At 39.6% G+C, this 27,844-nt stretch overlaps 2 protein-coding genes across 33 annotated transcripts in view; one reads left to right on the top strand and one right to left on the bottom strand.

Moving 5' to 3' along the window:
• Positions 1–1,076: 1,076 nt before the first annotated feature.
• LOC147372526 (uncharacterized) lies at positions 1,077–27,646 on the bottom strand. The gene is made up of 4 exons (XM_086404340.1): positions 27,566–27,646; positions 8,057–8,280; positions 6,204–7,293; positions 1,077–3,486 (listed from the first exon to the last, which is right to left on the bottom strand). The coding sequence occupies exons 1-3, from the start codon at positions 27,644–27,646 to the stop codon at positions 6,552–6,554; spliced, it is 1,047 nt and encodes a 348-aa protein (XP_086260466.1). The 3' UTR covers positions 1,077–3,486; positions 6,204–6,551.
• The window catches only part of CCDC91 (coiled-coil domain containing 91), a 397,753-nt gene continuing 376,718 nt past the window's right edge, over positions 6,810–27,844 (top strand). For all 32 annotated transcript variants that reach the window (XR_015164151.1, XR_015164150.1, XR_015164147.1 and 29 more), the window contains exon 1: positions 6,810–6,986. The gene's annotated coding sequence lies outside the window, so the exon portion shown is untranslated. The remainder of the gene's footprint in view (positions 6,987–27,844) is intronic.

The raw sequence follows: 27,844 nt of genomic DNA, 5'->3' as shown, positions 1-27,844 counted from the left end.
TGAACAATGAATATGGGAAAAGCAAGGGGCCAGAGGAGTGCCTGTTTGAAACTTTTACAGCTTGTACTTTTGCAGCTTGTTCCTTATATTTTTTTGTCTATTTGCAATGCTACAGATCTTTGTTTATTTGATCATTGTTCCAGCTCCATGTCTCCTTCAATTTTTGGTCACAAGATGACTACCTTCAACAACAAGGACCACATGCTTTCTCATTCAAATCGAGGGTGGAGTAGGAGGGGAGAGGGTGCCACGTCTCACAACCTTGGGCAAGTCCTGTAGTTGGTGCCCACTCTCAAACCATTTGTTATGGCCAAGGGAACACCATAGGTCAGGACTGATCCAAATTGGATTTATTTTTTGGGATTAGGGTTAGGGTTAGGGTTAGTTCCATCTAAATTTCTGAGGTATGTGCTACACAATGTAGGAAGAGTAAAATAAATGTCAGGCAAGCGTTCACTACACTTTTAAAGCATGTAAATATATAACAATGATATAATTTTCTCTGTTGAAATGAAAAAAAACAAAAACAAAACTTACTCTAAGCATATGTAATAAAGATCCTGACTCTATTTTTGATGTTTGACCACTGACAACTTTCAAGCCTCACCAGTTCTCTCTTGATCCGCATCTGGGAAGGCTGATATGAAAGCCCCGATGCTCCTTCTCTGGTGCCATAGAGAAATTCAAGCTGTAGAAGCCCTGGTGGCCAATGAGAATTTTCATCTTAGAGCTACAGCCTAGCCACCATAAAATGCCCAAGGCTAGTCTTCTCCAACTCCACTACAAAGACATTTTGGATTTGCTCAGAAGGCTTGCCCTGCTCTTTCTAGAAAGTCTCATTGTGTGAGCAATAACTTTCATATACCCCTTGATATATGTGTGGTTGAAATCTGAACCAAATTTCAGGTGTGTGTCCATTTCACTTCTGTGGGTGATTGCAATAGCATACAAGCTATAAGAGCAATAAGTTGTAGTGTTTCATTATTCTTATCAACAAGGGTATCATCTTCTTTCTGAATCCCCTACTTCTTTGAAAATTACCAGAAACTTGGGATATATCTTTTGTTCTTTCTTAATTTTTCTTTTTTCTTTTTTTTTGCTGCCCACCATGCCTTTAAAATCCTGCCAGCCCGAGCGAGCGGCCCGGGGCGTCGAGGGGGCCCGTGCCCCACCGGGCGTGAATAAAAAAAAAAAAAAAATCCTTTTTGCCAACTTCATGGCTACTACCTCAACTCAGACTTTCAAAATTTCTCATTTTTATTATTTCATCAGTCTTCTATTATAATAATTGGTTTGTTTTCCCAGTCTTGGCCATTTATTCTCTAATGCCTCCACCTTACACATTGCTCCTGAAGTAATTCTCCCCCAAACTTGCCTAAACAATCCATTAGATTTCCATTAGATTTCAAACTCCTTCAGTTCAGTTCAGTTCAATTCAGTCACTCAGTCGTGTCTGACTCTTTGCGACCCCATGAATTGCAGCACGCCAGGCCTCCCTGTCCATCACCAAATCCTGGAGTTCACTCAAACTCACGTCCGTCGACTCGGTGATGCCATCCAGACATCTTATCCTCTGTCGTCCCCTTCTCCTCCTGCCCTCAAACCCTCCCAGCATCAGAGTCTTTTCCAATGAGTCAACTCTGCGCATCAGGTAGCCAAAGTACTGGAGTTTCAGCTTTAGCATCATTCCTTCCAAAGAAATCCCAGGGCTGATCTCCTTCAGAATGGACTGGTTGGATCTCCTTGCAGTCCAAGGGACTCTCAAGAGTCTTCTCCAACACCACCGTTCAAAAGCATCAGTTCTTCGGCTTTCAGCTTTCTTCACAGTCCAACTCTCACATCCATACACGACCACTGGAAAAACCACAGCCTTGACTAGACGAACCTTTGTTGGCAAAGTAATGTCTCTGCTTTTCAATATGCTATCTAGTTTGGTCATAACTTTCCTTCCAAGGAGTAAGTGTCTTTTAATTTCATGGCTGCAATCACCATCTGCAGTGATTTTGGAGCTCCCAAAAATAAAGTCTGACACTGTTTGCACTGTTTCCCCATCTATTTGCCATGAAGTGATGGGACCAGATGCCATAATCTTCGTCTTCCAAATGTTGAGCTTTAAGCCAACTTTTTGACTCTCTTCTTTCACTTTCATCTAGAGGCTTTTGAGTTCCTCTTCACTTTCTGCCATAAGGGTGCTGTCATCTGCATATCCGAGGTTACTGATATTTCTCCGCAATCTTGATGCCAGCTTGTGCTTCCTGCAGCCCAGCGTTTCTCATGATGTACTCTGCATACAAGTTAAATAAGCAGGGTGACAATATACAGCCTTGATGCACTACTTTTCCTATTTGGAACCAGTTTGTTGTTCCATGTCCAGTTCTAACTGTTGTTTCATGACCTGCATATAGGTTTCTCAAGAGGCAGGTCAGGTGGTCTGGTATTCCCATCTCTTTCATAATTTCCCACAGTTTATTGTGATCCACACAGTCAAAGGTTTTGGCATAGTCAATAAAGCAGAAGTAGATATTTTTCTGGACCTCTCTTTCTTCCTCAGTGATCTAGTGGATGTTGGTGATTTGATCTTTGGTTGCCCTGCCTTTTCTAAATTCAGCTTGAACATTTGGAAGTTCACCAATCATGTACCGTTGAAGCCTGCCTTGGAGAATTTTGAGTATTATTTTACTAGTGTGTGAGATGAGTGCAATTGTGTGGTAGTTTGAGCATTATTTGGCATTGCCTTTTTGGGGAATTGGAATGAAAGCTGACCTTTTCCAGTCCTGTGGCCACTGCTGAGTTTTCCAAATTTGCTGGAATATTGAGTGCAGCACTTTCACAGCATCATCTTTCAGGATCTGAAATAGCTCAACTGGAATTTCATTACCTCCACTAGCTTTGTTCATACTGATGCTTTCTAAGGCCCACTTGACTTCACATTCCAGGATGTCTGGCTCTAGGTGAGTAATCACACCATTGTGGTTATCTGGGTTGGGGAAGCAAAACTATTCATCTTGCCCTATTTACATTTTTCCATTTCCTCTGCCACATTTCCCTCATCATCACCTTTGCTTCCATGATATCTACATACACACTGCTGCTGCTGCTAAGTCGCTTCAGTCGTGTCCAACTCTGTGCGACCCCACAGACGACATACACACTACACAACACTTAAGTCAACAGTTCATATGCAAGGAAATACATATAAAGGTGCATGCTTCTTTGTCTGGAGCACATTTTCATCTCTTCTTAGCTTGGCCAATTCTAATTGATTCTTCAAAATTCATCTTGTGCTTTACATTTTATGAGAAGTACTTCCTGTTTAATGCAGAGTGAGTGAGATGCTCCTCCACATTTCAACAACAAACTTGATTTCAGTGCTTACTATCATCATAGTTGATTTGATCCTCTACATCTTTCTCCAAATTTAATCTTCTTGAGGGCAGGAACTATGTTTCTCGTCTCAGAATGTCACAATCTATTAGGGTGGTAAGTCTGTAGATACATAAATAACAAAGGTAACTAACAATAAAAAAGATGACTTATGGAAAGTCAGTAATAGAGTCATAAGTTCTAGAGGAGATAAAAAGGCTCACTGTGGAGATATTAGGGCCTTGCTGCTGCTAAGTCACTTCAGTTGTGTCCAACTCTACGTGATCCCATCGACGGCAGCCCACCAGGCTCCCCCGTCCCTGGGATTCTCCAGGCAAGAACACTGGAGTGGGTTGCCATTTCCTTCTCCAATGCATGAACGTGAAAAGTGAAAGTGAAGTTGCTCGGTTGTGTCCGACTCTTAGTGACCCCATGGACTGCAGCCCACCAGGCTCCTCTGTCCATGCGATTTTCCAGGCAAGAGTACTGGAGTGGGGTGCCATTGCCTTCTCCAGATTAGGGCCTTAGTACATTGCAAATGGGAATGAAAAAATAGTAGCCACTTTGGAAAACAGTTCAACTGTTCCTCAAAAGATTAAACATAGAGTTACCACATGACCCAGCAATTCCACTGCTATATATATATATATATACACTCAAGAGAAATGAAAACATATGTTGATACAAAAACTTGTATATCAATGTTTATAGAAGCATTACTCATAATAGCCTAAAAGTGGAAACAATCCAAATGTCTACCAATTGAAGAATGGATAAACAAAGTTTGTCAACATGGCTTGAAGTGAAAGAAGCCAGTCACAAAAAACCACATATTGCATGATTCTGTTCACAGGCCATGTCCTGAATAGACAAACCTAAAGAGACAAAAAAAGTAGATTAGTGCCTGTCTAGGGCATCAGGGAGAAGGGAACAAGAGGAATAGGAAGTGACTGACAAAGGCTATGAAGTTTCTTTTGGGGGGTGATGAAAATGTTCTGAAGTTGATTGTTGTGATCGTTGCACAACTTTGTGATTATACCAACAACCACTGAACTATACTTAATAAAAGGAGAGAAAGACTTCCTGGTGCTGGAGAAATCTGGATACCTAAATGAATGATGTGAAAAGCAGAGATAGCACATTGTAGTGAATTAACAAATCTTTTTGTTCAGCAGACTTGATCTGAATCTGCTCTGCCACTTGGTCAAGTTACCTTTCCTAAGCCTGTATCCTCATCTAAAAAGTGAATATATCAGTATAATTATTTCAGAGGATTAGTGTGATGACAAATTATATAACAGATGAAAATATTTAGCCGGGAACAAAGTGAATGTTCAATAAATATTAGTTTCTATTATTATTATAAATCAGCTCAATATTGAATATTGGATTAGGTGGGACAGAAGGAGCATGTTATATCAGTGAAAACTCTCAGAAACTTATTTGACGTTTGTAGCAGAAAGAAATTTGAGGCACAAAATAATACAAAGATAATTGTATACATTCAGCTTAAGAAACATATTAAATTCTTTCTTCTAATCACTAGACACTGTGCTAGATTGCAGAATATAAAGATAAAGGAGAAGTAGACTAAAAGATGTGCAAATGAGAAGTGGTCCTTGACTTGGTGGTCCAGTACACAGGTAAACAAATAATGTGTAGGAAAGTATCCTATAATACAAATGTTGGCTTTGCACACACCTAAGATGGTGGACAGGAAAAAAAGGGTACATAAGAGGTGATATCCATGCTCAATATTGAAACTGTTTGTTAATCCCTTGAGCCTGCAATTACTGGAAAACTTGTTAGGATTCTTTGCTGACATTTTCCACCTCCAATACAGAGCAGAGATGATTACAGGCTTGATCCACTTTTGTTCAATGGAAAGATGAGAAAAATAATGTCCAAAATGTTAAAGTTCAAAATGTTAAAGAATGCCTGTTCTACAATGATCATCAATATTCCAGAGACTAATGATTAAATTCCCAGGCTACTTGTCTTTCTTATTTGGCTGTTGACTCCTTGAAGGTAAAATCTTGAGTGTATCTTGTGCTCTTTTTGGATTGTCCCAACTTGGCTTAGTAGTTACATTAACAAATTGGTAAATGTTCCCAAATCCCTCTTCGCTTTCCCCGTGGCTCGGTGGTAAAGAATTCACCTGCCAATGCAAGAGTCACAGGTTTGATCTCTGGGTGGGGAAGACCCACTGGAGAAAGTAATGGAGCCTGGGAAATCCCATGGACAGAGGTACCTGGTGGGCTACAGTCCATGGGGTTGCAAAGAGTCAAACATGACTCAGTGACTAAACAACAACAAATCCCTATTATGTCAAAATTGGAAGAATCTTTATTTAAAAAAAATCTATATATGGGTGTCTTCTCTAGCGGCTCAGATGGTAAAGAATCTGTTGGCAATATGGGAGACCTAGGTTAGATCTGAAATGGAACAATAGCAACAAAACAACTTTATATAACCATGCTTGTTTTCAAATAAAATAGTCATTTTATCATTCTCTCTTTTCTTTAGGCAGAGAAGGCAATGGCACCCCACTCCAATACTTTTGCCTGGAAAATCCCATGGACGGAGGAGCCTGGTAGGCTGCAGTCCATGGGGTCTCAAAGAGTCGGACACGATTGAGCGACTCCACTTTCACTTTTCACTTTCATGCATTGGAGAAGGAAATGGCAACCCACTCCAGTGTTCTTGCCTGGAGAATCCCAGGGACGGAGGAGCCTGGTGGGTTGCCGTCTATGGGGTCGCACAGAGTTGGACACGACTGAAGTGACTTAGCAGCTTTTCTTTAGGAGAAACTATTTGAAGGTTTGGTAAACAGGGAGTACCTTGGCAGCTGAAAACAGATTTTCCTTTGAACAGAGATGGCATGTACAGATCACTGTGATGTGGAGATAAAGCCAAGAACAAACGTAATTCTAGAGCAGAGCTCTTTGGCTGGAGTCATGCATCAGTGGTCTGGAGAGGCTCTGAACTTGACTGGGTGCTGTGAGAGTTCTGATGGTCAAGAGGAGACGTTGTCTAGTCCACTCTTTTCTTAAGCACTTAACTCAGTTCCAGTATTTAGGGTAGTATGTTTGGAAGTGGTTAAGAAATCAGGGCCCGTTCTTCTCAGGACCAGTCCTACAAAGTCCTAGACAGGAGTGCCATTATGGGGATGGTTTGACTTGAATGGGTTAGGCACATAAACAGGGTCTGTCATTCAAGTGAACAAGAAGCTGTAACCAACAGGAGGTAGCGCCCGAGTCAACCTGTTTCACAGGGAAGCGCTCTGAAGACCACAGGAGCCAAAACTGGCGGGTCTCACAAGATTGGGCCTGGGGCTCGCGCTTGGCCTGGGCATACGTGACGCGCCTGTGGGCGTTGAGTGACAGGCGCGGTGTTGGGCGGGCCTTGGCGGGAATCAACTTCCGGGGGCAGAGGCTCTGGAAGCCGGGTGGTGAGTGCGCTGTCCCAACGCCTGTTCCTGGGCCGCATTCCCCTAGGTCTGGGTCGCGCCCGGGGGCGCGCGCGTGGCTGTGTGCTGGGGGTGGCTCACCTGGCGCTGTGGGGGAGCAGCGCAGCTGTGGTGGCAGTGACGGCAGGCGGCAGCGGCGAGAGCCGGGGCGCAGGTAAACGGACGCTCGCCTTCTGGGCCTGGGTCTGGGGCCCGGGCCGCACGAGGCCGGCGGCGCGCCGTGAGGCGGCCTGGGCACGGGCTGGGAGCGCGGACGGGCTTCTGCCACCGGCAGGTACGACCCCGGCCCAGGGAGGTCTCGGGCCGGGGAGTCACGGGGCGTGACCCGCCGCGGGCGGGAGCTGAGCCTCGCTCCCCAGCGGGCGGTGTCTACCCGTGCTTTCCCTCGCCGGCAGATTTCTGCCCCTGCATGTTCCAGAACCGAATGTTTTCGAAAGTCTACGCACAAGTACACGTGATTACTGTGTCACCAAAGCTCCCATGAACGGTGACTTTGATCCTTGCCGAGTTTTCACCGATCGCGTCTTGTTTAAGTTTTCCCTTTGACTTAAGTACAACAGGGTCCGTCAGACAGTCATATTTCCTTGTCTTTACTTTGGGCCACAGGCTGCAATAAAAGTAGCATTTCAGAGTGAAGGCAGTGGCCGGTAACTTTCCAAGTGGTGAGGCATCTTTCATCCCCTTAAGTGCGCCCCCTCTCCTACAATAAAGATGATTCTTCCATCTGCCCTTGTTGCATACTGCGGAGCAAAGCTTTGGACGTAAAACCTATGTTTGGCTTCACTTGAAGGAGTGGGAACCCTATTAAAAGCAGCTCTGAGTGGGGTTTGTTTTTTTTTGGTAGGATGATGTTGCTGCTGCTACTCTCACTTGCTTCCCTGATGAGAGTTGGGGCACAGCCTGATTACCTGGAGGGTCAAGTTCTGACCACAGCTGTAGGTGATTTAGAGGCGCCTTAGGAATTAGGACTCTCTTTCTCCTTATCTCCCCTTCTGAACTGTACAGGAACTGATGCCCACCTTACTCGTTAAATATTTATCTGGGTGGTAGTTGGACGAAGGCTTTTGGACGGCATTTTGAATGTTGCATTAGTGCTGGTGATGGGGGTGGGCTGATTTTTCATCTTGTCACGGGGGGATGGGCTAACATTTCACCCTACAGTTTAAGACCGAGTTCCCAGAATATTTAGCTGGATGGGATGACAGGGACTGGCAATAAATTCACGTTGTTCTCTGCCATCGGAGACCTGTATCCTCTATCTCATTTGCTTTCTGCTGCAGTTTCTGTTCCATTGAGGGGATTAGCGCTACTGTACCTGTAAGGTTGATGGAGCTGGAGGACGCCAGAGAGAGTGCACCTGTATGGTGCTGGCTACTGGGTAAATTGTGTGGTAGAGAATTGCCCTGGTTACGAAGTTTGGTATACTGCAGGCTGGCTAGGAAGTTGTTCTGTGAGTTGGGAAATCTTATTATTAACTGGTTTCCCAGCAACAGTACACGCCAAATGGAATAAACATAAAACAAAGTGGTGAAAGTTACAATTTACCTAACTTCTATTAAATGGAAAAATGTATCTTCTTCTTGGAGTGATCAGCTCAAAGCTCCTATTTTATTTTAATCATCTTGATATCAAACAGAAACTGCAGAAAGTCATCATAGAGAGACAGCATTTTTTTTTTTTTTTGGAGTGGCAGTGGGGAAAAAAAAAGAAGATAGATGGTTACCAAGTAGCTAGTCTGAAGCTTAAATGGACAAATAGGAATTTGCCTAGTTAGAGGCACTTTATCTTGTATTCTTAGCTATATATATATGGTTGTAAAGTATATAGGATTGTTATGAATAAAGAAAACTATGTTTATTGTCTTGTATTTCATAGCAGAAATTGGGGTGGAAGTGCATTTAGTTGGCTGAGGTCATTTTTGTTAGTAACTTGGAAAGGGCATGTTTAGGTGAGTGTTTCCAAATTTTAGCTTGTAATCACTGTGCCTCCTTTATCAATCTGTTACTTGTGACTTTTGGTCTTTCTTGAAACTCATCAAATTTTGTTATTTTCTGTCTAGACAATGAGAACAATAAAAAGGACACACTGGAGTAACTTTTTATATCAGTGTGTTTCTTTTTACTAATGATAAATCAGTATTTTGATTTGTAATATTTCTAAAAAATTTTTGTTTCCCCCACTGTTTCTCTTCCACCCCAATACCCATTTATTGGGTTGTCACTTAATTTGAAACATATTTTTCAAAGCTTCCCTGGTGGCTCAGTGGTAAAGAACCCACCTGCTAATGTAGGAGACTGGGACTTGATCCCTGGGTGGGGAATATTCCCTGGAGAAGTAAATGGCATCCCATCCCTGTATTCTTGCCTAAAAAATTCCTTGGACAGAGGAGTCCAGTTGGCTACAGTCCACAGTGTTGCAGAGAGTCAGACATGACTGAAAAATTAAATAACAACAACATATTTTTCAAAAGAGCGTGTCTTGTGTCTTTTAAAATGTGGGCTTATTGAGGTATAGTTTATAAGTAAAAACACTCTAGTATCTTGTTCTTTAAACTGACACATGCACAATATTCGTATAACTACCACCACAATCCAGACACAGAACATTTCAATCATTCCAAAAAGTTCCCTCATGCGACTTTGTAGTTGGTTTCCTCCCCTCAGTGGTTGATCAGGCAACCACTGATCTGTTCCCTATCCATATAGCTTTGTCTTTTCTGGAATGTCATATAAACAGACTCCTACAACAAATAGAATTTTTTTCTGGTTTCTTTCACTTAATGCTTTTGTGATTCACCCATTTTGGTGCATGTATCAGTGCTTTGTCCTTTTTTGCTTTATTGCCAAGTACTATTTCATTTCTTTGCATTAATCACTGAGGAAGGCTTTCTTACCTCTCCTTGCTATTCTTTGGAACTCTGCATTCAAATGGGTATATCTTTCCTTTTCTCCTTTGCTTTTAGCTTCTCTTCTTTTCTCAGCTATTTGTAAGGCCTCCTCAGACAACCATTTTGTCTTTTTGCATTTGTTTTTCTTGGGGATGGTTTTGATCACTGCTCCTGTACAATGTCACGAACCTTCGTCCATAGTTCTTTGGGCACTGTGTCTATCAGATCTAATCCCTTGAATCTATTGGTCACTTCCACTATATGATCATAAGGGATTTAAGTCAAACCTGAATGGTCTAGTGGCTTTCTCTACTTTCTTCAATTTAAGTCTGAATTTGGCAATAAGAAGTTCATGATCTGAGCCACAGTCAGCTCCCGGTCTTGTTTTTGCTGACTGTATAGAGCTTCTCCATCTTTGGCTGCAAAGAATATAATCAGTGTGATTTTGGTATTGACCATCTGGTGATATCCAGTGTAGAGTCTTCTCTTGTGTTGTTGGAAGAGTGTGTTTCCTATGACCAGTGCATTCTCTTGGCAAAACTGTTAGCCTTTGGCTTGCTTCATTTTGTACTCCAAGGCCAAATTTGCCTGTTATTCCAGGTACCTCTTGACTTCCTACTTTTGCTTTCCAGTCCCCTATGATGAAAGGGATATATGTTTTGGCTGTTAGTGCTAGAAGGTCTTACAGGTCTTCATAGAACTGTTTAACTTCAGCTTCTTCAGCATAACTAGTTGGGGCATAAACTTGGATTATTGTGATATTGAATGGTAGAATAGGAAAGACTAGAGATCTCCTCAAGAAAATTAGTGATACCAAGGGAACATTTCATGCAAAGATGGGCACAATAAAGGACAAAAATGGTATGGAACTAATAGAAGCAGAAGATATAAAGAAGAGGTGGCAAGAATACAAAGAAGAACTGTACAAAAAAGATCTTCATGACCCAGATAACCATGATGTGTGATCACTCATTTAGAGCCAGACATCCTGGGATGCGAAGTCAAGTGGGCCTTAGGAAGCATCCCTACAAACAAAGCTAGTGGAGGTGATGGAGTTCCAGTTGAGCTATTTCAAATCCTAAAAGATTTGAAAGTGTGAAATCCTAGAAGCTGTGAAAATGCTGCACTCAATATGCCAGCAAGTTTGGTCAGCAGTGGCCACAGGACTGGAAAAGGTCAGTTTTCATTCCAATCCCAAAGAAAGGCAATGCCAAAGAATACTCAAAACTACTGCACAATTGCACTCATCTCACATGCTAGTAAAGTAATGCTCAAAATTCTCCAAGCCAGGCTTCAACAGTACGTGAACCGTGAACTTCCAGATGTTCAAGCTGGTTTTAGAAAAGGCAGAGGAACCAGAGATCTAACTGCCAACATCCGTTGAATCATCAAAAAAGCAAGAGAGTTTCACAAAAACATATACTTGTGCTTTATTGATTATGCCAAAGCCTTTGACTGTGTGGATCACAACAAACTGGAAAATTTTTCAGGAGATGGGAGTATCAGACCACCTGACCTACCTCCCGAGAAATCTGTATGCAGGTCAAGAAGCAACAGTTAGAACCAGACATGGAACAATGGACTGGTTCCAAATCAGGAAAGGAGTACTTCAAGGCTGTCTATTGTCACCCTGCTTATTTAACTTATATGCAGAGTATATCATGAGAAACGCTGGGCTGGATGAAGCACAAGCTGGAATCAAGATTGCGGGGAGAAATATCAATAACCTCAGATATGCAGATGATACCCCTATTTTGGCAGAAAGTGAAGGAGAACTGAAGAGCCTCTTGAAGAAAGTGAAAGAGGAGAATGAAAAAGCTGGTTTAAAACTCAACATTCAGAAAACGAAGCTTGTGGCATCTCGTCCCATCACTTCATGGCACATAGATGGGGAAACAATGGAAACAGTGACAGACTTTATTTTCCTGAGCTCCAAAATCACTGCAGATGGTGACTGCAGCCATGTATTTAAAAGACACTCCTTGGAAGAAAAGCTATGACTTAGACAGCATATTAAAAAACAGAGACATTACTTTGCTGACAAAGGTCTGTCTAGTCAAAGCTGTGGTCTTTCCAATAGTCATGTGTGAATGTGAGAGTTGGACTGTAAAGAAAGCTGAGCACAGAAGAATTGATGCTTTTGAACTGTGGTGTTGGAGAAGACTCTTGAGAATCCCTTGGACTGCAAGGAGATCCAGTCAATCCTAAAGGAAATCTGGCCTGAATATTCATTGGAAGGACTGATGCTGAACTTGAAACTCCAGTACTTTGGCCACTGAAGTGAAAGAACTGACTCATTTAAAAAAACCCTGATGCTGGGAAAGATTGAAGGCAGGAGGAGAAGGAGATGACAGAGGATGAGATGGTTGGGTGGCATCACCTACTTTATGGACATAAGCTTGAGCAAGCTCTGGGAGTTGGTGATGGACAGGGAAGCCTGGCATGTTGTAGTCCTTAGGATCGCAAAGTGTTAGACATGACTGACTGATCTGACTGCCTATTTCATTTTATGGCTATATCACAGTCTTATTTATTCACCAGTTGATGGACATTTAGGTTGTTTCCAGTGTTTCTCATTTAGGAATGAAGGTGCTATAAACATTCACATACATTTCTTTGTACATTCTTCTGTGGGTCTTTGTGTAGATAAATGCTTTCATATCTTTTGGTTAAATTTCTAGGAGTATGAATCTCTGATCATGTGGCAAATGTTCACTTAACTTTATAACATTACCAAAGATAAGAAATTACCAGCATTGTTTGATGGTTCCATTTTCTCCACATGCTGGTCAGCATTTGTCATTTTGCTTTTAATTTCAGCTATTCTAATAGATATTTAGGGCTATCTCAACGATGTTTTAGTTTGAATTTTCCTATCAGCTAATATGTTGAGCTTCCCTGGTGGCTCAGATGGTAAAGAATCTGCCTACAACGTGGGAGACCTGGGTTTGATCTCTGAGTTGGGAAGATCCCCTGGAGGAGGGCATGATAACCCACTCCAATATGCTTGCCTGGAGAATCCCCATGGACAGAGGAGCCTGGTGGGCTACAGTCCATGGGGTCACAAACAGTTGGAAACGACTGAGTGACTAAGCACAGCAATACTTTGAGCATCTTTTCATGTGCTCATTTGCTGTCATTTGCTATCTTGTGTGTTTTCTTTTGTGAAGTATCTGTTAAAACCTTTGGTCTGTTTTATTACTGAGTTGTAAGAAGTCTGGATACAATTACTTTATCATATATAGGTTGACAGATATTTTCTTTCAGTCTGTGGTTTGTCTTTTTATTTTCTTAATTGTATCTTTCAAAGAGTTGAAGTTGTACATTTTGAAGAAGTCCACATTATCATTTTTTTTTCTTTTGTAATTTGTGCTTTTGCGACCTATCTAGAAAAATTTGACTAACCCAGAGATACAATGGTTTTTTTTTTTTTTCTGTGTTTTCTGTTAGAACTTTTATAGTTTTAGATTTTACCTTTAGTTCTGTGATCTGTTTTGATCAGCCTTTTATTCATTTCTGTTTGTAGTACAAGATATGTGTCAAAGTTCTTTTTCTCTCTTTCTTTCTTTTTTTTGGTATATGGACACCTAATTTGTCCAGTAACACTTGTTGAAGAGACTATCCTTACTATCCTTTCTTCAGTAAAATTTCTTAGCATTTTTGTCAGAAATCAGTTGACTCTATGTGTAGATACGTTCCTGGACTCTCAGTTCGGTTCTGTCATTCCATGTGTCTTTCTTTTGGCCCAAACTACACTGTCTTCATTAATGTAACTTCGTAGTTTTGTTTTGAAATTAGGAAGTCTGAGTCTTCCAATTTTTTTTTTTTCTTTTTAATTGTTTTAGTTATCCTAGCTCTTTCTTTCCATATATGTTTGTAGAATCAGCCTATTTCTATAGAAAAGCATCCTGGAATTTTGATTCTGGATGCATTGAAGTTATAATTTTGCTTGAAGAGAATTGACATCTGAATGGTTTCTAATACATTTTAATAAAGCCTTGATTTTCCTCATTAGTATTTTAAGCTTTTAGCAAAGAACTTTAACACACATTTAAAAAGTGTCTGTTTTATGTTATTTGGTGCTATTGTAAATGGTATTCTTTTTAAAAATTTCAATTTACAATTATTTATATAAATAAATTGATACTTTATTTTGACCCTGAATTCTCAGTCTTGTTAATAAATTCACTTACACTAATAGGTTTTCTAGACTGTTTGGAATTTTCTATGTAAACAATCTTGTCTGCCAGTAGAGACAGTTTTAGTTAGTTCATATTTTCCTATTTGCCTTTTATTTATTTTATTTTCTCATTATACTGGCTAGGACCTTCACGATGAGGTTAAACAGAACAAGTAAGAGCTGACATCCTTGTCTTAATTCTCATCTTAGTGGGGAGAGTATGTTATCTTTTACCACAAAGTAGTTAGCTATTGGTTTTTTGTAAATACAATTCTCATCAAATTGAGGAAATTTTCTTTAACTTCTAGTGAAAATTTTTTAAAAATCAAAATGAATTTTGTATTTTTTTGATTGTGGAAATTGTAGTTGATTAGAATGGAAAGTTGAAAAATAAACCAGTAAAGAAAAGAATTAATCCATTTCTATTAGTATGAAATAATTCCTGCATTATTATTCCTGCATAAAAATTCCGGCATTTTTTTGTTTGTTTTTATTTTGAAAACATTTAAAAAACAAAGTTGTAAATATTGTCATATTTTTTCCTTTTCACTAAACATTACACACATTGCTTACTGCATCATGAATTTCTTGAAAATTTGACTTGTATGTTCTTGATTTGTCATTCAGATGGTTGTTTTCCCCATTAGAATTAATATTAAGTCTATGTGCATAATTCTGATAAAATTCTTTTAGTTGATTTTTTAAAAAGTGATTATTACTCAAAATGCATGAACTTTTTCCAAATTCTTAATATACACTGCTGCCTTGTTTAATTTAATATTCCTAGAATTTATCTGCCTGGGCCTTTATTTGCAACAAATTTTGGAGCAAAAGGTGGCAGTTAATATCGTTGATTTTTTTGGAGCAGTGTTGCAAGATAGACTCCTAGGATTTCAGAAACTCAGTTTATTAGATTTATCTAGTTTATATCATTTATTTTATAGGTTTAGCATGTGCAATAAGTAAATGACTTTTCCTTCCACATTATTATTTTTCTGCCAGTGATCTAGATAAAATTCCTGATGCATTTTGTGTAATGTAAAATGCTCAAGTTCTTTTTATAAGGATTGTAGAAATCTTTGTGTTCAGTATCATGCAGAAACCCTTTATGCATGTTATTTTATTGAATTCCAACCAGACTCTTTTGTTGTAGCCAAGTAGTATTGTCCCTATTTAATAGGTGAGGAAACTGAGTCTCAGACAAGTGAACAATGTTATTCAAGGTTGTATCAACAGTGAGTGGTACAGTTGGATTGATCACAAGTGTTTTTTTTTTATACTGCTTTTATTTGTAGACTACAATACCAATATTTGTATTTGTAAGGCCTCCTCAGACAGCCATTGCTTTTTTGCATTTCTTTTTCTTGGAGATAGTCTTGATTCCTGTCTCCTGTACAATGTCACAAACCTCCGTCCATAGTTCATCAGGCACTCTATCAGATCTAGTTCCTTAAATCTATTTCTCACTTCCACTGTATAGTCATAAGGGATTTGACTTAGGTCGTACCTGAATGGTCTAGTGGGTTTCTCCACTTTCTTCAATTTCAGTCTGAATTTGGCAATAAGGAGTTCATGATCTGAGCCACAGTCAGCTCCCGGTCTTGTTTTTGCTGACTGTATAGAGTGTCTCCATCTTTGGCTGCAAAGAATATAAGCAATCTGATTTCAGTGTTGACCATCCGGTGATGTCCACGTGTAGAGTCTTCTCTTGTGTTGTTGGAAGAGGTTGTTTGCTATGCCCAGTGCGTTCCCTTGGCAGAACTCTCTTAGTCTTTGCCCTACTTCATTCTGTACTCCAAGGTCAAATTTGCCTGTTTTTTTTTTTTTTTTTCATTCAAATTTGCCTGTTATTCCAGGTGTTTTTTGACTTCCTACTCAGGCCGTCTGAGGAAGCCTTACAAATAGCTGTGAAAAGAAGGGAAGTGAAAAGCAAAGGAGAAAAGGAAAGATATATCATTTGAATGCAGAGGTCCAAAGAATAGCAAGGAGAGATAAGAAAGCCTTCCTCAGTGATCAGTGCAAAGAAATAGAGGAAAGCAATAGAATGGGAAAGACAAGAGATCTCTTCAAGAAAATTAGAGATACAAAGGGAACATTTCATGCAAAGATGGGCACAATAAAAGACAGAAATGGTATGGACCTAACAGAAGCAGAAGATATTAAGAAGAGGTGGCAAGAATACACAGAAGAACTGGACAAAAAAGATCTTCATGACCCAGATAATCATGATGGTGTGATCACTCACCTAGAGCCGAACATCCTGGAATGTGAAGTCAAGTGGGCCTTAGGAAGCATCCCTACGAACAAAGCTAGTGGAGGTGATGGAATTCCAGTTGAGCTATTCCAAATCCTGAAAGATGATGCTGTGAAAGTGCTGCACTCAACATGTCAGCAAATTTGGAAAACTCAGAAGTGGCCACAGGACTGGAAAAGGTCCATTTTCATTCCAATCCCAAAGAAAGGCAATGCCAAAGAATACTCTAAATACCATACAATTGCACTCATCTCACATGCTAGCAAAGGAATGCTCAAAATTCTCCAAGCCAGGCTTCAACAGTACGTGAACTGTGAACTTCCAGATGTTCAAGCTGGTTTTAGAAAAGGTAGAGGAACAGAGATCAAATTGCCAACATCCGCTGGATCATCGAAAAAGCAAGAGAGTTCCAAAAAAACATGTATTTCTGCTTTATTGACTATGCCAAAGCCTTTGACTGTGTGGATCACAATAAACTGTGGAAAATTCTGAAAGAGATGGGAATACCAGACCACCTGACCTGCCTCTTGAGACACCTGTATGCAGGTCAGGAAGCAACAGTTAGAACTGGATATGGAACAACAGACTGGTTCCAAATAGGAAAACGAGTACATCAAGGCTCTATACTGTCACCCTACTTATGTAACATCTATGCCAAGTACATCATGAGAAACGCTGGGCTGGAAGAAGCACAAGCTGGAGTCAAGAATGCTGGGAGAAATATCAGTAACCTCAGATATGCAGGTGATACCACCCTTATGGCAGAAAGTAACGAAGAACTAAAGAGCCTCTTGATGAAAGTGAAAGAGGAGAGTGAAAAAGCTGGCTTAAAGCTCAACATTCAGAAAACGATGATGGCATCTGGTCCCATCACTTCATGGCAAGTAGATGGGGAAACAGTGGAAACAGTGGCTGACTTTATTTTTTTGAGCTCCAAAATCACTGCAGATGGTGATTGTAGCCATGCAATTAAAAGACGCTTACTCTTTTGAAGCAAAGTTATGACCAACCTAGACAGCATATTAAAAAGCAGAGACGATACTTTGCCAACGAAGGTCCGTCTAGTCAAGGCTATGGTTTTTCCAGTGGTCATGTATGGATGTGAGAGTTGGAGTATAAAGAAAGCTGAGCAGTGAAGAATTGATGCTTTTGAACTGTGGTGTTGGAGAAGACTCTTGAGAGTCCCTTGGACTGCAAGGAGATGCAGCCAGTCCATTCTAAAGGAGATCAGTCCTGGGTGTTCATTGGAAGGACTGATGTTGAAGCTCAAACTTCAATACTTTGGCCACCTGATGGAAGAGCTGACTCATTTGAAAAGACCCTGATGCTGGGAAAGATTGAGGGCAGGAGGAGAAGGGGACAACAGTGGATTAGATGGTTGGGTGGCATCACCGACTCAATGGACATGGGTTTGGGTGGACTCCAGGAGTTGGTGATGGACAGAGAGGCCTGGCGTCCTGTGGTTAATGGGGTTGCAAATAATTGGACATGACTGAGCGACTGAACTGAACTGACAATACCAATATGGAGTTCATGTAAGCATTTTGTATATATTCTGCTTGTTCTGGATTGGTCTTCTTATTTTAATTTTTAAAATAAGCTCATTAAGCTATTTAATAAATCAAAACGAGTCAGTTTCAGTTAAATATAAAATGCCCAAATAGAAATTTATATTTTATTTATATTCTTTTATATTGTCTAATTTTAAATTATTTTAGATATTTCTTGCCCTGTATCCTCTTCCCTTCCCTGTCAAGTCTCAAATAAGGAGTAGAAAGACTGTTATTAGCTATTGCTGTAGTTTTACTTAAAGAATTAGGGATACATTTATTGTCACTAGTAGAGAAGACAATAATTTTAAAATTTTGAAATGAGAAGATTATTTTTAAGTTACAGGTTTATTAGATGAAGATTAGAAGTAATGTTAGGTGCTTTAAAATGCAGCATGTTATAATTCTAGTAAACCTTTTATCTTTAGAAGAGTATGAACATTTTGGCATTTACATAATGCTATTGAACACATATATTCATATAGACTAATTATATCAATGAAAAAAACACTGTTTTGTAAAGTGTGAAATCACTTTTTCCATTAAGTGGTATTCAGGAAAGACTGTCTTTATCTCCTTTTGCCAGCCTTGCTAACATAGACCATGTGCATCTCCTACCAAAAGCAGGCATAGATAGTGAAGAAGCCAGCCAAATTGCCTTTTATGTTGTGTCCAATTTTGTGGTAAAAGAGGGTCTACATGAACATTTCAAGATGTTTTACTTTTGTATTATAATAATTCAAAACTTCTGCAATTGTAGTAAAGATAATACTATATTATGCAAGATCCATTAATATGTGTGTGCTTCTCTGATAGACTTAGGAGTTTACATGAATATTACTAAAAAACTACATGTTGGATGAATGAAAATCAGATTTTTGGTTGACTTACAGACTTTTAAGAAATGGATGCTCCAAACCTTGGGTTGTTTATAGTATACCATCTGCATATTGATTATGAAGTATTCAGTTATACTTCATGTGTTACTGGTGTATAATATTGTACTTGTGTCTTTGAATCTAAGGTGTTGTAGTCAGTATGTAGTTGGATCATGCTTTTTCTTCATTCTGTAAATTTCTGCCTTTTGATCAGGTTGTTTAACACACGTGTATTTAAGATAATTACTGATAAGATAGGGATTATACTTGCCATTGTACTGTTAAGTTGGTGCATACGTAATTGCAGTTTCGAATCATGATTTTTAAATCATTATAACTAGGCTTAGTTACATCTGTATTAATCAAAATAGGAACCATTACAACAAACACATTTTTGCCAGTGAGAAATAGGTTTGTTTATTCCTGTAGCATAAAAATCTGTACTTTGGGATTTGAGGAACTCTTGGAAAGAATTTTCTGCCTCCTGCTGGTGGTGGAAGCATTTTCCCTGCAAAAAGTTGTTCAGATGCTTGAAGAAGTGGTAGTTGGTTAATGACAGGTCAGGTGAATATGGTGGAAGAGGCAAAATTTTGTAGCCCAGTTCATTCAACTTGTGAATCGTTGGTTGTGCGATGTGTGGTCAGGTGTTGTCATGGATAAGAATTGGGCCCTTTTTATTGACCAATGTGTGCTGCAGACATTGCAGTTTTTGGTGCATCTCATCGATTTGCTGAGCATACTTTTCAAATGTAATGGTTTCTCTGGGATTCAAAAAGCTATAGTTGTTCAGATCACCGAAGAGTGACCATGACCTTTTTTTTTTTGGTGCAAGTTTGGCTTTGGGAAGTGCTTTGGAGCTTCTTCTCAGTCCAGCCACTGAGCTAATTGTTGCTGGTTGTCATATAAAATCCAGTTTTCTTTGCATGCCACAGTCCAGTCGAGGAATGGTTAATTGGTGTTGCATGGAATAAGAGAAGAAGACTCTTCAGAACAATGATTTTTTTGATTTGCAGTCAGTTCACAAGGCACCCATTTACCGAGCCTTTTCACCTTTCAAATTTGCTTCAAATTCCAAAGAACTCAACTCCGTGGCTGACATTGTGTTCTTGGGCAACTTCTCCTGTAGTTGTAAGAGAATTAGCTTCAATGATGTCTCTAAATTGGTCGTTGTCAACTTCTAGTGGCTGGCCACTATACTCTTCATCTTCAAGGCTGTCATCTCCTCTGCAAAACTCCTTGAACCAACACTGCACCGTATGTTTGTTAGAAGTTCCTGGGCCAAATGTGTTGTTGATGTTGTGAGTTGTCTCTGCTGTTTTACCTCCCATTTTGAACTCAGATAAGAAAATTGCTTTTTTTGTCTAACATCAGTTCCCTAGTCTAAAGTAAATATAAAATAAACTGCAAGTAATAAGTCAGTAGAAAAAAAATAAATGCACATTAAAATGATGTTTAACATAACCACATTTATTTAAGAATGTATTCCAATATCAAATGGCAAATTTCTACAAGCAAAAACTGCAGTTACATTTGCATCAACCTACTATTTGTTTTCTGTATATTTTTAAGTGTTTTTGTTGTTGCTGTTCCTTAATCCCATTACTGCTTTGTGTTGTATTAAGTAGATATTTTCTAGTGTTCCATTTTAATTCTTTTATTGTTTCTTTCACTATGTTTAAGTTACTTTTTTAGTGATTGCCCTGGGGATTACAACTAATGACTTTATAACAGTCTGTTTGGTGTCTATTTTGAATTAGCACCAACAATCTCACATTTATAAAGAGTTTGCCCCTATGTAGTTCCATTTCTTCTCCTTTGTTGTGCAGCTATCGCATAAATTACATCTTTCTATGTTGATGCCCATCAACACAGATTTGCAGTCTTTCTTTGTGCAGTTGTCTTGTAAATTGTATAGGTGAAAAAAGAATTACGAATATACCTTTTGTGAAAGTCAGGTGTCTCTGACTCTTTGTGACCCCATGGACTGTAGCCTGCCAGGCTCCTCTGCCCTTGGAATTCTCTAGGTCAGAATACTGGAGTGAGTAGCCATTCTCTTCTCCAGGGGATCTTCCCACCCAGGGATCGAACCCATGTCTTCCACATTGCAGGCAGATTCTTTACTGTCTGAGCCACCAGGAAAGCCCAAAATATATCTATATTTATATCAGATCAGATCAGTCGCTCAGTCGTGTCCGACTCTTTGCGACCCCATGAATCGCCGCACGCCAGGCCTCCCTGTCCATCACCAACTCCCGGAGTTCACTGAGACTCACGTCCATCGAGTCAGTGATGCCATCCAGTCCTCTCATCCTCTGTCGTCCCCTTCTCCTCTTGCCCCCAATCCCTCCCAGCATCAGAGTCTTTTCCAGTGAGTCAACTCTTCGCATGACGTGGCCAAAGTACAGGAGCTTCAGCTTTAGCATCATTCCTTCCAAAGAAATCCCAGGACTGATCTCCTTCAGAATGGACTGGTTGGGTCTCCTTGCAGTCTAAGGGACTCTCAAGAGTCTTCTCCAACACCACAGTTCAAAAGCATCAATTCTTTGGCGCTCAGCCTTCTTTACAGTCCAACTCTCACAGTTGTACATGACCAGAGGAAAAACCATAGCCTTGACTAGACGAACCTTTGTTGGCAAAGTAATGTCTCTGCTTTTGAATATGCTATCTAGGTTGGTCATAACTTTCCTTCCAAGGAGTAAGTGTCTTTTAATTTCATGGCTGCAGTCACCATCTGTAGTGATTTTGGAGCCCAGAAAAATAAAGTCTGACACTGTGTCTACTGTTTGCCCATCTGTTTCCCATGAAGTGGTAGGACCAGATGCCATGATCTTCGTTTTCTGAATGTTGAGCTTTAAGCCAACTTTTTCACTCTCCACTTTCACTTTCATCAAGAGGCTTTTGAGTTCCTCTTCACTTTCTGCCATAAGGGTGGTGTCATCTGCATATCTGAGGTGATTGATATTTCTCCCGGCAATCTTGATTCCAGCTTGTGTTTCTTCCAGTCCAGCGTTTCTCATGATGTACTCTGCATATAAGTTAAATAAGCAGGGTGACAATATACAGCCTTGACGAACTCCTTTTCCTATTTGGAACCAGTCTGTTGTTCCATGTCCAGTTCTAACTGTTGCTTCCTGACCTGCATACAAATTTCTCAAGAGGCAGATCAGGTGGTCTGGTATTCCCATCTCTTTCAGAATTTTCCACAGTTTATTGTGATCCACACAGTCCAAGGCTTTGGCATAGTCAATAAAGCAGAAATAGATGTTTTTTTGGAACTCTCTTGCTTTTTCGATGATCCAGCGGATGTTGGCAATTTGATCTCTGGTTTCTCTGCCTTTTCTAAAACCAGCTTGAACATCAGGAAGTTCACGGTTCACATATTGCTGAAGCCTGGCTTGGAGAATTTTGAGCATTACTTTACACTAGCATGTGAGATGAGTGCAATTGTGCTGTAGTTTGAGCATTCTTTAGCATTGCCTTTCTTTGGGACTGGAATGAAAACGGACCTTTTCCAGTCCTGTGGCCACTGCTGAGTTTTCCAAATTTGCTGGCATATTGAGTGCAGCACTTTCACAGCATCATCTTTCATTATTTGAAATAGCACAACTGGAATTCCACCACCTCCACTAGCCTTGTTCATAGTGATGCTTTCTAAGGCCCCCTTGACTTCACATTCCAGGATGTCTGGCTCTAGGTCAGTGATCACACTCGTGATTATAAAAGACAATTTTTATATTTACCTGTGTCTTTTATATTTGCCTGTGTAGTTATCTTTACTGGTGCTCTTTATTTCTTTGTGAGAATTTAGTCGCTTTGTGTGGTTCTTTCATTTCAGCCTGATTGCTCCTTTTAGAATTCCTCATAGATAAGACTTCCTGGTGATAAATTCTCTTTGTTTTTGCTTCGAGTAAGTCTTAATTTCTCCTTCATTTTTTTTTTTTTTTTTTTAGTATTAGTTTTGTTGGGTATAGAATTCTTGGTTGAAAGTCTCTCTTTCAGCGCTTTGGGCCATTCCATTGCCTTCTGCCTCCATGGTTGTTTATGAAAAGTCAGATTAAAAATCTTATCACTGATTGCTTGTACCTGATGAGTTGCTTCTGTTTTGCTGATTACAAGATTCTCTCTTTGTCCTTGGCATTTGAAAGTTTGATTATGACACCTTAAAGTGGGGTCTCTTTTAATTTTATCCTACTTGGAATTTGTTGAACTTCTTGGATGTGTAGGTTAATGTTTTTCATCAAATTTGTGAAATTTTCTAGCATTATTTCCTTAAGTAGTTTTTCTGCCCCTTTCTTTGTCTCCTTGTTTTCTGGAACTCTGATTATGCTTATGTATATGTTAGTATTCTTGGTGGTTATCCACAGGTCTTTGATACTTTGTTAATTTTTTTTTTTTATCCTTTTTCCTTTTGCTCAGACTGGTTAATCTCAATTGACCTATCTTCACATTCACTGATTCTTCCTTCTATCATTTCATAAATTTGGTGTTGAGGTCTTCTAGTGGATGTTTTAAAATTTCAGTCAATGTACTTTCAACTCTAGATTTTTTTTTTAATTTATTTTTTTTATTGGAGGATAATTGCTTTACAGAATTTTGTTGTTTTCTGTCAAACCTCATTATGAATTGGTCATAGATATACATATATCCCCTCCCTTTTGAACCTCCCTCCCATCTCCTGCCCCATCTCACCCCTCTAGATTGATACAGAGCCCCTGTTTGAGTTTCCTGAGCCATCCAGCAAATTCCCCTTTGCAGTCTATTTTACATATGATATTGTAAGTTTCCATGTTACTCTTCCCATACTCCCCTCTCCCATGTCCATAAGTCTATTCTCTATGTCTGTTTCTCCATTGCTGACCTGTAAATAAACTCCATATTTTATGTTTTATTTTTATAACTCCTGTCTTTTCATTAATATTCTTTATTTTGTGAGACTTTGTTATTATTTTTCCTTTATTTAGGCACAGTTTCCTTTAGTGATTTGAGACATGATATTTGAACATATTAGAGTTGTGAATTTTAATATCTTTGTCTAATAAGTCTAATGTCTGAGTTTCCTCACAAGTAAATTTCTGTTGACTGTATTTTTTTCCTCTGTGTAGGGGCTCTATGTTTTTGTTTCTTGGCATGTATCAATTTTTGTTGAAACTAGACATTTATAAATATACGTTTGTTGTGTATATATACTTTAAAATACATTATATATATATATGTAATGTGGCAACTCGGGATATCAAATTTTTTTCTCTCCTCTCCAGGTTTTTAATATTTTTATTGTTACTATTTTTCTTGCTGTTTTTCTGTCTTGGTGAACTCTTTATGTAAACTCTGTGTTCTTTGTCTTGTGTGGCCACTTGGAATTATGCCATTCTGTCTTATATTTTTGAGTCAATTTAAATAGGGGAAATATTTAGTTAGGGCTTGTGAATTATGCTTAAACATTAATAGAAATATTAAAATAAAAATAAAACATTATTGAATGCTTATAGTATGCTATGCCTGAACATAGTACTTGGTTAATGGGATTTTCTAGTAAAGAAAGGTAAGTAGAAGCTCAGTGTTTTTTTTTTTTTTCAATTTGGTGAAAAATCTCTAGACTTGTACTTGTGGAGTTTTAATGCCTTAGTAATTAAAGGTAACTGAACTTATTATTTTTTCCCTAGCATTTAACTCACTGACTTAGCATCTTGTCATCTTGTATTACCCGAGAGTCATAATTGAGAATGTTATTTTCACTACTTCAGAAGAGATTTGGATGATTGTTGCTTTCAAACAGTTGATAAGAACATGGGGTTAAAGTGTAGAAATACTTATACACAATGAATGGAACTTAAGTGAATAAAACTTACTGTTGTCAGTGCCATCACCCAATAGCTAGCATTTTTTGGATTTGGTTATATATTTACTCAGTAGAGAGAGAGTGTCAGTTGACATTTCTGTAGGATCTTGACACTATTGCATATAAAAAAAGAACCATTGGGATTGCCTAGATTGCCTTGTCAGAAAACTTTGGATTTTTAGCTAATGGCTCAGTTAATCTTCATAATGGTACAGAGGAAAAGTTGTTCAAACATTGCTCAGAAGATGTCAGATTTGTCAGGAATATACCCAATTATAGAGGCTTTGTGTGTTTCAGACATTTTTGTTTCCACATGCATATTTAATTCTGTTTTTGATGAGCTAGAGTATATATATTTTAGAAGTCTTTAAGATACATTTGGTACTCAATTACTTATTATATATGAAAGTGAAAAACATAAATTACAAGTTGAAATCAGATGAAAAAAATGATCCTGCCAAAGATACTGGTACCTTGATTCAGGAAGAAATGAAAATCCGTGATTAGGACAGTTTTATATTATCTTAGAAAAATGTGAGCAAGCAAGTCCTTTATGTGTTTTTTTTTGGTAAATAGCTCTGTTTTCTGTTAAAGGACACTAGTAGCAGATGAGACCTTTGATAGGTTCATGAACAAGGATTTAATGACTGTCAAACTGAGTTTATGAAAGTGAAATAATGGACTACTGAGCTGTGGTGAGAAGCAAAATTCAACTCAACAGAAATCTTTATTGAGCCCTGACTATAATTTCAGGGTTCTGTACTAGGCAGTGGAAGATACAGAAATAAATGTCACTTGATTTTCAAGGACCTCCCAGTCAAGTAGATGAGAGTAATGTAAATGATACATTATAGGGAGAGCATTGATTGAAAAGTAATGGGGTCCTGAAAGTTAGACTAGGAATGCAAGGGAAGACCCTGATGAAGCTGGACACATTGAGCCCCTCAATGCTGATGAGTATTTTTGCCAGTGGAAGCATCCTTCCCATGCTCAGTGATGGTGGCTTTCTCATCCTCACTGGGGGCTCTGCCTCACTCCTGTGGGAGTAGCTCTCCACAACTGTCTGAGATCTGAGGGGATTAATTTTGCATTAATGGCTACTCCAGAGGCAGTTGCCAAAAAAGGCAGTGCTGATCTCCTTAAGACCTGCCCCTACACTCTTCTAGATCTATGACTAGACTCAAATCCCAGCAGGTTTCTAAAGATGAGGTACAAAGTGTGACTTATGGGGAAATGTTCTACACTCCAAAAGAACTACTTGAGCTTTCTAATTTATACAGACAGAAATCCAGGGAACATGTGTGAGAATGATACTAGAGGTACGGCATAATCATGAAAAGAACATAAAACCAAACCAGACAGAATTTATGTATATGGGCTCACTAAGCAGAGCTTCTGCATTTAGTGTGGCTGTTTGACTGAAATATGCACCAAAAGGTGGCACACAGTGAGTGAGTTGGAAACACAGTTCAGTTCAGTTCAGTCGTTCAGTCGTGTCCGACTCTTTGCGACCCCATGAATTGCAGCTCGCCAGGCCTCCCTGTCCATCACCAACTCCCGGAGTTCACCCAGACTCACGTCCATTGAGTCAGTGATGCCATCCAGCCATCTCATCCTCTGTCGTCCCCTTCTCCTCCTGCCCCCAATTCGCCCCAGCATCAGAGTCTTTTTCCAATGAGTCAACTCTTCACATGAGGTGGTCAAAGTACTGGAGTTTCAGCTTTAGCATCATTCCTTCCAAACACAGGACCTACCTATTTTGGTTCAGGGATTTAAAGGCTTTGAAGGGATTCAGAGGCTTAGGGAGATAGGCATATTAGAGTGGATTTGTCATTTAAGAAGTGCTCACCCCAACTGGGAGGGTCCAGAGGACATACCTTTTACTAATATTATGAGAGATAAATTGTGAGGGGAGTTCTGGCATCCTTGAAGAGTTCTGTGATTGATTCAGTGGGAATGCAGTCACTGAATCGGGAAAACTAAATGTAAATGAGAGGAAATGAATTCCAGGGTGACAGGACCCAGTCGTGACATCTGAATGTCAAAGGCAAGGTGAACCAGGTTTGGACAGCAGAGTCAAAGTGTCAGTTATAATAGTCTGACTCATGCAGAACAGTGGTGTTGGCTAGTTGATTATGGTGGTTCTAGAAGTGAAAAGACAGGAAGCCTACTAAATTCTTACTTGATCTGTATAAGAAGAAAAGTTCTAGGTCAGGTGAACAGAAGTCTGGCCTGAATCATAAAAACAGAGTCATGACCCATCAGTCAATTCTAAGACTTGAATTTTTGCAGACTTAGAATCCTTTGAGTGAAGACGAGGCAAGGTCCCCTTGCAGAAGGACTCTGGTACACTGCCAAAGGGTATACCGGTAATCTTTCTCCTAGCCCTCCCCAAAGGGACCTACAGCCTTTTACTAGGGTAATTGTGCATTGGGGAGAAGGAAATAATCAGACCTTCCAAAGACTACTGGATATTGGCTTTGGACTGATGCTAATTCCAAGAGACCCAAATTGTCCCTTTGGTCTATCAGTCAGCATAGTGGCCTATGGAGATCAAGTAATCACTGAAGTTTTAGTTCAAGTCTGTCTCACAGTGGGCTCAGTGGGTCCCCAAGTCCATCCTGTGGTGTTTTGTCCAGTTCCAGAATGCATAATTGGAATAGATATATTCAGCAGCTGTTTCAGTCTCCACATTGGTTCCCTGACCAGTGGAATGAAGGTGATTATGGTGAGAAAGGCTAAATGGAAGACAGTATAATTGCCTCATCTAACAACATAGTAAACCGAAAGCAGTTTCTCATTTCTGGAGGAATTGCAGATATTAGTGCCATCATCAAGGACATGAAACATGCAGGGATGGTGATTCCCACCACTTCTGCATTCATCTGATCTGTTTGGCCTGTGCATAAACAGATGGATCTTGGAGAATGACAGTGAATTATTATAAGCTTAGCTGTGTGGTGATTGCAGTTGCAGCTGCTATACCATATATGGTTTTATTGCTCGAGCAGTTTACTACATCCCCAGGTGACTGTGTACAGCTCTTGATCTGGTAAATATCTTTTCTCCATCTCTGTCAATAAGGTCTAACTGAAAAAGTTTGCTGCCAGCTGGCAAGGCCAGCAATACACCTTCACTGTCCTACCTCAGGGGTATATCGGCTCTCCAGCCCTACATCATAATTTAGTTTGTGTGGCTCTGAATCACCTGGTTCACACTGGTCCATTAAATTGAGGACATTATGTTGACTGGACCTCGTGAATAAGAAGCACCAACTACATTAGACTTGTTAGTAAAACATTTTAGTGTCAGAGTGTAAGAAACAAATCTGATAAAATTTCAGGGACCTCCTACCTCAGAGAAATTTCTAGGGGTCCAGTGGTGTGACGTATCTTGAGATATCACATCTAAGGTTAAGACAAGG

This window comes from Bos grunniens, chromosome 5, assembly GCF_055505025.1.
Source record: "Bos grunniens cultivar Pamir isolate PY7600 chromosome 5, Bosgru_T2T1.0, whole genome shotgun sequence".
Classification (NCBI taxonomy): Eukaryota; Metazoa; Chordata; class Mammalia; order Artiodactyla; family Bovidae; genus Bos; species Bos grunniens.
This window is presented reverse-complemented; position numbering and strand designations above follow the sequence as displayed.

Bases quoted from the DNA above. Each gene is read 5' to 3' on its own strand.
- LOC147372526 (XM_086404340.1), bottom strand. From the start codon at position 27,646: ATGGACCAGTGTGAACCAGGTGATTCAGAGCCACACAAACTAAATTAT. The intron at 8,281-27,565 runs GTAGGACAGTGA...CCCAACTCACAG, and splicing joins AGAGCCGATATACCCCTGAG to AACAACTTCCTAGCCAGCCT. The intron at 7,294-8,056 runs GTGAATTTATTG...TTGGTGACACAG, and splicing joins CTCCGATGGCAGAGAACAAC to TAATCACGTGTACTTGTGCG.